The sequence below is a fragment of the Erigeron canadensis genome, chromosome 5, assembly GCF_010389155.1.
Source record: "Erigeron canadensis isolate Cc75 chromosome 5, C_canadensis_v1, whole genome shotgun sequence".
Taxonomy (NCBI): domain Eukaryota; kingdom Viridiplantae; phylum Streptophyta; class Magnoliopsida; order Asterales; family Asteraceae; genus Erigeron; species Erigeron canadensis.
In genome coordinates, this window is record NC_057765.1 from 7,718,474 (window position 1) to 7,731,042 (window position 12,569).

Genomic DNA, 12,569 nt, shown 5'->3' on the forward strand with positions numbered 1-12,569 from the left:
GACACGGTAACTCTATATTATTAATTAGTATATTAAAGTAATATATTGACTAATATAATCACGAAATAATTAGTTAGACTAAAATAAAGCTTTAATAGTGTTTAATTAATTAAAAGAGGAGTTGTTTAAGTGAAATTAGGAATTAGAATTGTTTCCTAATTCCACCATGGGGGCCGAAATTTTCAAGGGGTTTTTAGGCCTTGAGATTGCTTGATCACCAAGTTTAAAACCTTAACAATTAAGCCTATAAATAGAGGGCTTAGGCTTAAGGGTTTTCACACATTCATACAGGACAATTAGTTGTGAAAATCTCTCATCTCCCCTCTCTTTTGGTTCGGCCAAAACATAGCAACAAAGAGGGTTTTGAGTTTTGTGGTTTTCGACTTCAAGAGGTATAGACAAAGGGTTGTTCATTGTGATTGGGTACTAGCATACGGTATAGTGGTGTCTAGAGTACGATCGTAGAGAGGTTTTACTTTAAACCCTAAACTAATACGAGTAATAATAAACTTATTATTAATATTATTGGAAGCTTTATGCAAAGGTACACGTTTTAATCATTTACTTTGTTAATTAATGTGATTTCATATACGTTTTTATCCACCGTGTATTTGTGATTTGTTTTTGTGCTTATGTGTTCATATTCTAACATTCTCTAGACCTCGTGATCAAGTAGTGGTCGGGGAAATGGTGGTAGATGGTTTGTAGATGTGGCACCAAACGTTTGCTTTTTTGTTTGTTTTACGTCTAACGAACATAAAAAAAACTAATTGTAAATGGGAAGAGATTTTTTAACATGACTGACCAATAGTGATTTATCCACTATGAGTGGTAATTTGGTATAAATGTCAAATAAGGTAAGTATAAAATATGGTGAAACTTCTGTTTTATTGTCAATTACAAACGTGCCAATTCATGGCATCACTTGGAAGATTACAATATCTTATATTATATATAAAATTGGTAAGAAATGCAATTAATTCTAAAATCAAAATTTCTGATGATAATTAATGAAATAATTCTACATTAGTAAACTTAGTAATTTGTTTTAGTGAAATTAGCATTGTTTGTTTTATTATGTTTTTGCTTTACTACGTCAAATTGATTTATAAATTGATGAGGGTAATTAATAATGATAGTATATATAGTTTAGTTATAGATGCTTTATTGTTATGGGTCTTGTTAAACGAAGCCTTAAGGGCTTAATTTCGTTAAGGTGCATTAATTAGTTGTATACTTATCATAAAATTTAGGGGGTAAGCTTTTAATATGAAAATGTACAATCTTTTTATGCACGTTAACTAAAGCCCTAAAGACTTCATTTGACATTATTCTATAGTTATCTATATTTTTTTTATTGCAAACTTTATTTCGCTTGAAACTTCGCGTCTCGATTTGACTGCGAGAGGTCTAGCATACGTTGTCTTAACCGGGTCCGCGCTAGAGCTCTCTCGAAGTAGAAATGCCTATTTTAAATATCCAATGAGAGGAAAACCCTATATTAATCTGCCCGAAATCTCTTACATGTATATATGTGAAGATAACATTACGAGGGGTTTGGAATGCAAAGGGTAAACATTTATGTGCTTATAAATTTTCGTCATTAAATTTGTGGTCTTCTATCAGTTACAATGTATTTAAGAAGTACAAGAATTAAAACATGAATGATCACTATTATCATATAAGGAATCTTTGCGATTGTAATTTCGGAATAGTGTACTTATGTTTGTGTTTAGATCGATTGAAGCTTGAAAATAAATCCGATGGAGCAAATGATAAATGAATAGCAGTGATTCATGATGATGTTTATCTAAAGCTGAACATAATCAATTAGAAAGGTGCATTATTATTATTGTTATGACTCTTCTTTTTCAGTTAATAAGGTTTCAATTAGAGAGGTATAAGAATGGATAATTTAATATATTAATCCTTTTTTATTAACATATTTGAGAAGATATTCGCCCTAAAATAACAATATATATATATATTTGAAGTTGCATATTTGGAAGACTTTTTTTACTACTTCTAATGTGTAATGTCATTGTTCTAATATATTCATATTTTTTCAGTGGTTCATATTCAGAAAGATGGGTTTCCAAATGTTAATTAGCATAAAACCAACTCTACGTAGAAGAGTTGGCCACCAGCTGCCACTTTCTAGAAACAACCTGGGTTCGAATTTTGCCAGAAGCAGAATTGAATTTAAGTGGTTGAATTACTTTGACACTATCCCTGCTGGGGGTTATGTGGGTACCAATTCAGTACATGAGATGAAACGGTTCCTATCAATCTACCGTTTTTTTTAGTCTCTGGTGAAGACCTACATGACGACTTGGTAAGTAACCTATGATAAAGAATACTTGAATAATTATCCGGTCCCAATATATGTTTATGGGTTGTTTATTTAGATTATGTACGAAAACTTGGTGGAATTACGTCTGATTTTTTATACCATTTTTCTGTATTACACTGCACGTGTAATTGTACTCGAGCTATATTATAGAGCTATATTATATACAATAATATATTTTGTATACAGATCTTTCCACCTATATTAACAATAAGTTACCTAACATCTACCTAATGGCCCGAATAGTGGATTACAAACAACAAAGATACAACGTGAGTCTGAAAATCGTTCAAGGCGGCTATTCGTCATTTGATAAACAAAGTTTGGAAGATATGAATGTAATAAGTAGAGTGTAGAAAAATGGTTGGTACCTATTTGTGAATTTGGTGTGTTAAATCATTATTAACCTTATAGTGTAAAGGTCCAGAACGATATATTCAGTTTAAGAAAAACTGTTATTCTATCTGCATATACCGGTATACAATTATCTCTTTAAATAGTCATATGTCAATTTGTGTTTGTTGAAATGTTTATATGCTGATGGATTTGATTTTCGAATGGTTAACAAAAGTTGTTTTTCTATAATAATAAAAGACTAAATATCGGTTGGGGTCTTTTGTTAGATGAACCACGTTATTCGGCCTGAAACATTTTATTTGTTTTCTACTTATTATTATAGTATAATTCTTTTTATTTAAAAGAGAATGAATAATATGGTTTTACGAAACAACTTTCATTACCTATTTAAAAAATCGGAAATAAAGTACATGCAAATAATATATTTAAACCACAACGTGCGTAACACGAGTATTTAAGCCCTCGTATCATTAACAATTGGAACTAATCAAACTTTTATTATTATTCTTTGAGTTTATTCACGTAAATGCTTGCAAGTCTAACGCTCGTTCAATCATCTTACGAGTTTGATAAACATGGTATAGCACTACAAATAAATTTGGTATTGATACACCCCAAACTTTTGGGGACGTAATATTTTTCGTCCCAAAATTCGTTAAACAACAAAATAATTAGTGCTTTCGACATTTTGAGTCAACAACATTGGCGACAACAATATCATCTTCAAATATTTTTTCTTTTTGTTCTAAATTTCATTTGCTGCAAAAAGAATAAAAGATTTATTATTTATCTTTTGGGGACGACTTCTGGCGACGACATGTCGTTACGAAAAGTTTTTTAAAAAATTTTTATTTTTTTATATGCCTTCCAAAGCGGGAGAAATTCCCACCAGACGACATTGTGGTCTCCAAATGTATTTGTCTTTAATTGCTTTGTTTTTTTTTCACCTTTCATTACATTAATCTCATTTAAAAAGTATTTATATACATAAGATTTTAAACATTAAATTATTTTTACATTATTTTTACTTTAATTCAATTAATAGATATATATAAATATATATATATATATAATTTAATTCATATTTATTAAAAAATACATAATATATTACATGTTTAAAAAATTGTATGTTAGTTAATTCATACAAGTATATTATAAGTATGAATTTAAAAGGCTTGATTAATATATGATAATGTTTTCTTGATGTGTCAACTTTACTAGTTTTAACACATGTGCGTGATGTACTGTTTCACTTAATATAGAATTTATAATATTTGTTAGCTACTATAAATGAATCTAAGATTTTACATGCTGATCGACCCCTACATGCAGCCATATTAGTATAACTAAATATTTTAATACTATTCCAATAAATACGTAGTCATTACCTATACACTAAAAAGTTATATGACTTTTACCGCTACTTATACATAGATTACAACTTACGTGCAAGATTAGACTACCATTTCCTGGAACATATAACCCAACTATTACTAACCTCTTTACTAAAAATGAATTTCTCGATAACACACGTGCCTATAATTCTTCGTTCTCTATGACGTCATTCGGAGCAAAAGTAGACGATAGTATCAATAATGGTTCTAGTCCATACGTTTTTAGAGTCGGAGGGCAGATATGCCATTGGCTTGGAACGTTATGTCCTCCAGGAAATGAAACGCCAAGATTCTTCCAAATGTATATTTACGATACTGAAAATGAAATCGCTCACAGATTGGCACCCTTCAATGACAACGTTCGACCTTCACTTTCTGTTGACTTTGTTTCTCTTATTTCAAATGAACTTCAAAAGTGCAACAAATTAGTTCAGCTTTTCCATAACGCTAGGGACCTTATTCGCCTAAACGATGTGCCTAACTTTTCTATTCGTTTATATAGTTCCTATCATGCACAATCCTATGACATACCAAGTGACGGTTGCATCGGAGCTATCGTTAATGACAATGATCCGTTATATGACGGCTTTGACATCGTCATTCGTAACAAACAAACTAGCCCTTAACGTATTACTGTAATAAGTTACATCCACTTTACATGTTGTTGCAATATCCGTTATTTATTTACGGTGAGAGTGGATGGTCTCTTGAAATGCGCTTAACTGCACCTGCTGAAGGTAAAGACAGAAAATTAACCATGAATATGTTTTACATCTATCAACTTCATGATCGATTTAACTTATATAGCTTACTTCTAAGAGGCGGTCGCCTTTTCCAACAATACTTGGTCAACTCTCACTGAATGGCTTCTTAATAACCGCTATGATGCGAGAGGCAGACACCTGCGCTATATTGATTACATTTCAGAATATCAATGGGACGCCTCTTACAAATGTTGGATTCATAGATCATTCAGAACAAAACCTGCCATAGGAAGACTCATTTACGTACATCCAACATGTGGTCAGCTATTTTACTTACGGATGCTTTTAACACATCAGTGAGGATGTCAGACATTTAAAGACATTCGTAGAGTAAATGGACAGGTATGCGCTACCTACCGGGACGCCTGTGAGAAACTAGGATTATTACAAGACGATAATGAGTGGTCCACTGCTATTAATGAGGCTGCCTTTTAGGCAACAGCATCAGAATTGCGGACTTTGTTTACTCACATGCTATTATATTGTGAGGTTTCAAACCCTGGTGAGTTATGGAGAGCACATTGGAGTAAAATGACAGATGACATAACTTGAACTTATGGAGTCACCAATCCAGAAGACTTAGAGCAATACGTGTTTTACGAAATAGAGTTATTACTTTGGTCCTCGACTCCTTTGTCTTCTTTGTCAGAGTTCGGGTTACCTTTACCCAACCAGCAATTACTTTTCTCCTTAAGAAATAAACTGCTCATGGAAGAGAAAAACTACGATAGGCAAACTCTTGCAACTGAACATGCATCATTGAAACAATGCTTGAACAATGAACAGTTGCAAATTTATGATTACGTTACAATAAGTTTAGAGACTAATAAGGAGGTCCTAGCTTTTGTATATGGACATGGCGGAACTGGAAAAACATTTTTGTGGACAACAATAATTTCAGGTTTACGCTTTCATGGGAGAATTGTTTTAGCTGTTGCAGCTTCTGGAATAGCATCCTTACTACTCCCGTCTGATAGAACTGCACATTCAAGGTTCAAAATTCCTTTAGACCTAACTGATGATTCTACTTGCAATGTCAAGAAAAACACAAATCTGGCACAATTACTTATTGAAACTTCACTTATTATTTGGGATGAAGCCCCGATGAGTGATAGAAAATGCCTCGAATCATTAGATAGGACTTTGAAAGACTTGAACAACGACGACAGACCTTTTGGTGGTAAATCTATACTATTAGGAGGTGATTTCAGGCAGACACTACTAGTGAAACACAATGTCTCAAAAGAAGCCATCTTAGCGTCATCATTACCTAGATCCTACTTATGGAATACCTTCCAGGTGTTCAAATTAACTGAAAATATGCGTCTTCAAAGACCAGATTTAGACCAACGGCAAATAGCAGAAATTTCTAACTTCTCTTCATGGCTACTTGCAATCAGAGATGGTAACGTTGGTAAACCTTATAAAAATGATCCTCAAAACACCATGACAATAGAAATCCCATCAAATTACATAATATCTTTTCACGAAAAAGCACTTAATGACCTTATCCATTTCATATATGACGACGACACCTTAAAGAATCCATCAACAACGAATCTATGTGCAAAGGCGATCGTTTGTCCTAAGAACGAAACTGCAGATAAGATCAACATAAATGTGCTGGAAATGGCTCCTGGAACAGGTAGAACTTACCTTAGTACAGACACAATAGTTCCTTACACCGGAGACCATGGAGATACTGAAATTCTATATCCAACTGAATATCTCAATCTTCTAAGCTTCAATGGACTACCACCACATCGCTTAGAACTGAAAGTTAACACACCAGTAATGTTGTTACGAAACCTAAACCAAACAGAAGGCTTATGCAATGGAACTCAACTTTTGATAACACAACTACTTCCTAGAGTTATTGAGGCCCAAATAATGACAGGAACGACAATCGGTCACCGTGTTTACATCCCACGCATAACATTAACCCATAGTGACAAAGAGTTGCCCTTCATCTTTAGAAGAAAGCAATTTCCTATTAAATTGTGTTACACAATGACTATAAACAAAAGTCAAGGGCAGTCATTAAACAAAATAGGAGTTTACTTGCCACAACCAATCTTTAGTCACGGACAACTTTACGTGGCACTGTCACGTGCCACCAGTCCTTCGGCATTAAAGTTACTAATTGTTCCTCAAACAAGACAAACCAAATGAAACAAAAAATATCGTTTACTTTGACTTTTTAAAAGAAATCAACACTTATTAACAACCAGTTACGTACCATAATAATTACATAATTACATTAATTACTATAACGAAACTAACCTATCTTTTTATCCTTGCAGGTCAATGTCAACCAGAAGCCTTAGGGAGATAAAACCCCACGAACCAGGTGGTGAAATTCACGTGCGAGTGATAAGAAAATGGATACCACACAACAGAAAAGAAGACCTGTGCTACCTGTTAGTAGATAGCCATGTAAAGTGCACAACAACAAATCAAAATTTTCTTACATTTTATCATCTTTTTTTTTTCATTACAACTAACAAAAAATTAACATTTACATACCTGTTACAGGGTGACGCTATTGAAGCTTCTACAAAATCATCAAACGAAAGGTATTTCGACGACAAGTTAAAACTGAACTCATGCTATGCTATATCAGACTATTTATCAATAGACGCAAAGAACAATATGCAAGTTGCCGACCACAAAGCAACTATCAGATTAGGAGAATCGACTATCTTTCTCCCCATCGAAGACCCAACAATCCCTACCTACTACTACAGGTTCGCGACATATGAGTTACTACCAGACTGACTTCACTCATAGATTACATCGGTCGTATCGAAAGGATTTCAGGAGTCCTTAGAAGGAAAGATAAGAACCTCAGAAAAGTGACACTACTAGGCATAAGGTAAACATATGAAATAACAAATACTACTTTTAGAATTACATAAATAGCCACTCACATACTATACGTTTCATATTTAACAGCAACAATCTCATAGAGATTACATTCTGGATGGAGAAATTGAATGAAGTCAACAATCAGAACGCAATTGGAAATATATTGGCAGTGACATCAACAATCGTAACAGAATTCAACGGTATGTTTCGTTTAACATTAAAAGGTCGTATTTTCCTATCTTCATCAATGAACATCCTACTGATTATAACTTTACATTATAGGAAACCTGCAACTAGAATCGACATCCGCTACCAGTAGTACCATAAATCCCCCTCTGCTAGACCTGTCCTTTTACATCAACAGCTTATGACAACATCCTTTAATGCAATGCGTACGTACTCTTTTAGGATCATTACTGGTATCTTATTTATAACTATTATAAACAGATTCAAAGAAATCGACCAAACAACCAATCCTATAATCACTCTTGATGCTTTGGTTTCTAAAGGACAACAAAACAACATGGTATCATCTAATAACTTTCAATTATTTCATGCCCATTAAATACAAATTCACCCAAATTCATTCAACTGCATAGCAGCAACATCAAGGTCTATGTGAAGCAACCGTAACAACCATCGACACTAGCAAACCATGGTTCTATGTCACCTGCAGCAAATGCCATGGGAGAGCTTACTTGCAAAAGACAAATCGCTACTACTATTCATGTAAGTTACCTGGATTTTATTATTATATTGACTTGGTAGTTATAAGTTACCATGTCATCAGTTGAAAATTTATAAAATTACAATCATTTAAAGTTATGGATAGAACGCTGGATAACAGCATAAAGTGCAAGTCTGATACATTTTGTTGCACCTAAAATGAACCTAAATTATACGGTACTGCTTATAGTTATGCGACAGCAATATAAGTTACCATCATCGCTGAGCCACATCACCATTTTACAATAGGTCAGGTACTTATAGTAACAACTAAACCAAAAGCAAAACTTATATATGAGAGGGGATTACTTAGGTTGTTGTGATAGATTACAAAATGTAGATGATACTTTTAGATAAATTCAAAATAATGGCTGTTGTATCAACTATTTCAGATGTTGTATCTTACATCAATTTAACAAGTAAACACTATAATATGGAATCAAAAGAAGAAGCCACAAAACATGACGTAGTCGTATTTACTCATTTTAAGATAGCATATAATAATAGTATATTAACGCCTTCACTTTTAATACATCCCTTCCAATGACAGGTATTGTGTGAACACCATCATAGTAGACTCCAGCTCAAGTGTAAAGGCAGTGTTCTTCAATGAGGCAATGACTGAACCGATAAACATACCTTGCGAAGACATGGTCGTCAAACACAACAACTTTGACCCAAAAATTCTACCCGACGAGATCTTAAATATAAAAGGCACACCATATCTGTTTCACCTTACCTTACAAAAAAACGGAACCATTGAACAAAGTCGAAAAACAAACAAGAATGACACCTATCACTCCAGACCCAAAAATGCTCACCCGAAAACTAGCAGTCCAAGACTTATCAGGTACAAATTATTGTAACAACCCACCGTTGGCGGAAACATGAGGTGTCATGAAAAGTACAGCACGACATAGAATTACATAGATACTGCTAAATGAAATAGAATATAATATATATTCCCAAAAACATAAGTTCAAAGTCATAACAGTGCTAAACTAGCTTATTACAACCAAGTCCATAAAGAAATAATCCAAGGCATGTAGCCTTAAACTCTGAAAATAAATAAAGGAGCACTAATCTCTGAAGTCCAAGCCTAGCATAACAGTCTTTATTCCTAATTAGCCTGAGTACCTGAAAAGTATACTAAAACGTGTCAACACAAAGGTTGGTGAGTTCGTAGGTTTTATGTTAAAAGTCTAGTCGGAGAAATAAGTCTTTTGTCGATTCTTCTAAGTCTAACAGGTAATAATTCAATATATAACGAGCAGAGTTACGCCATAATAAGTCCAAAAATCTCAAGTCTCAATGTCTGAAAGTCCGGCCTTACGGTACCTGCCTTAGTCCAAAGTCTCAAGTCTCCAATACACATAAAAGCACGTCATATAAGCACGTCGATAAGCACAACAACAAAAACATAATCACACATGCACAACAAGACAAAAGCACGTCAAATGGCACAAGTAACTATATACGCACAGGCTCAATATTGAACATAAAGCAAAAATCGACAAAACTGTTTGAAAAATAAGTATACATTCCACCCCAAAACTTGTAATAAAAATGGGGCTAAGAAACTCACCTGGAAGGTGTTATGAAAGTATAACGAACGAGCACGACAAGCACAATCAAAGTCCACGACAATCAACACCTATCAATAGTACATGGCAAGTCACAATGAAAGTCTTTTGTCTTAAGTCTTAGCCTATTAGAAATGCCTTTAAGTCCGTATGTCTTTATTTAACTTTTAAAACGCGTTTGTTAAAATTTACGAGACTCGAATAAACCGAACAAGAGTCTGGATTTCACACCAATGACCTTTCTTAAGTTTAAAATATATTATTTTATCAATACAACCTGATTTGAAATCATTACATAGCCCAAAATAAGTTTTACTCAAATGTAATCAAAATTAGATGAAACCGGAGATTTTAACCGAAAAGCTTACGAAACCGAAACGAGTTGAGGTTGAGCTCAACCTTATAGTTGAACTCGACCAACTACAGCCCAAAAATGTTATTTTGAAACCATTTATCATACGTTAATCAATTGGACCAAAACTACACTTTTTGAGAAAACTAGTCAAGTTTAAGAACCGATTAAGCACGTATGGACACGAAGAGCCAAAGAATTCGATTATATGACTAGGGAAGTGGTTGAACTCGACCATGACAGGTCTAGTTAGACCTGGACAGAGGTCAAAATAAGTTATTACCAGAACTTAAGGGTCCGAGAGTTAAAACAAGTCATTTCGGGTCAAACTAGTAACTTTACGAGACGTTTAAGCGACAGAATCCATGAGAGGTCGACCTAGACCAGCAGAGGTCGAGCTAGACCTGATTGAGGTCGATCTAGACCTGCCTAAGTCGAGCTAGACCAGGTAGAGGTCGAGCTAGACCTGTCCGGGGTCGGATTTGGACGCATTTTGAGCAAAAACGAACGATTTCGATGTGATTTTGTTAAAACGACGGAGATTATGGCTAGCCAATTCATACCCATGGGTCTTGGATGAACAAAAGTTACACAATTCAGTACAAAAAGGGTGATGTTCGACCGATTTCATACGTCATGTGATTGACAATTGCACAAATCTTGATCTAGGATACGAAATCGACTAGTTTTTGAGTCTTTTAGCCAAGTAAAGGATATCTTCAATATGTAGTTGCACAAAACCAATTACATGAATGCATAATATGTCAAATCAAAGCCTTAATCAAGGTTCAATTCGTTTCTTACACACAAATGTAACCGAAAGATGCACAATCCACAATCAAACGACATGATTCACTTAGCTTTATACCGAAAAAGTAAACGTATATATACATATAGAACGAATTAAATAGATGAAGAACAGCCTTACCCATGTTTTTGATGATGATTATGATAATACACACTTGTTTCTTGATCGATGATTGAAGCCTTCATTGATTTACACGCGTTTAGAACCGAAAATCAATAGAAAATTTTGCTAGAATTCTTGAAAGAAAACCTTGAGTGTGTGTAGCTATGTGAACGACCAAAACAAGGAAAAGAGGGCAAAAGGCTGGTCTTCTATTTATAGGGACAGCCAAGGGAGGGGAGGTCCGTCAGACTAACGGAACGCCTGACAGTTTTAGTCCTTTTTGGTTACTGGACGAACACCGAATGTCATAGAAATGATTTGGCCATATTTTATGATATATTTTTGAATTACGAACACAACAACTAGTTACATGACCATATTTGACTCACAAAAGTATTTTAAGTCTTTATTTAGGCATTTCTATTAAACAGCTAGTTTTCCTCAAACATTCGCACCAAGTCTTAAAAATTCTAAAACACTAGTATACAATAAAATGACATGTCTTAATCATACTTTAATCCATAAAAGCTCATGTCTTTAGACTTATGTTTGACGGTTACTAACCTTATTCGAACGGAAAAGTACAGTCAGGAGAACGCTCAGGTGATGGTTGTTACATCATTACCCTGTTAAAAGAATTTCGTCCCGAAATTCAACTCGGACTAGTCCCATTAAACAATTGGGGGTATTTTGTCTTGAAATGATCTTCCCGTTCCCAAGTATACTCAGGCCCTCGCTTTGAATTCCATCGAACTTTGACAAGTGTATACTTGGTTTTATTTAGTTTTCGCACCTTGCGATCCACAATCTCTAAAGGCTCTTCAACAAAATTCAACTTATCGTCAATCCGGATTTCGTCCATAGGCACATGACGATCTTCTTCAGCTAGACATTTTCGAAGATGCGACACATGAAATACGTCGTGAACTCCCTTAAGTTCTTCCGAAAGTCTCAATCGATAAGCTACCTCGCCAATTCTTTCTAATATCTCAAAAGGTCCAATAAATCTTGGTCCGAGTTTTCCACTCTTGACGAATCTAACCACTCCTTTCCACGGGGAAACCTTAAGAAGTACACGGTCCCCGGCACTGAATTCCAAGGGTCTACGTCTGACGTCAGCATACTTCTTTTGACGTTCACGTGCTAATCTAAGTCTCTCTTTAATATGAATTATTTTCTCGGCAGTCTCTTCAAGAAGCTCAAGCCCAACCAACTGGCTATCACCAAAGTCAGACCATGCGCCAGGTGATCTACACTTCCGTCCA

At 34.5% G+C, this 12,569-nt stretch overlaps 1 protein-coding gene across 1 annotated transcript; it reads left to right on the forward strand.

The window, feature by feature from the left end:
* The first annotated feature begins 5,573 nt into the window (after positions 1 to 5,573).
* On the forward strand, positions 5,574 to 7,037 carry LOC122601112 (ATP-dependent DNA helicase pif1-like). The gene has a single exon (XM_043773884.1). The coding sequence runs from the start codon at positions 5,574 to 5,576 to the stop codon at positions 7,035 to 7,037; it is 1,464 nt and encodes a 487-aa protein (XP_043629819.1).
* Positions 7,038 to 12,569: the final 5,532 nt, after the last annotated feature.

Coding starts and splice junctions, on each gene's coding strand:
- LOC122601112 (XM_043773884.1), top strand. CDS start 5,574: ATGGAAGAGAAAAACTACGATAGGCAAACTCTTGCAACTGAACATGCA.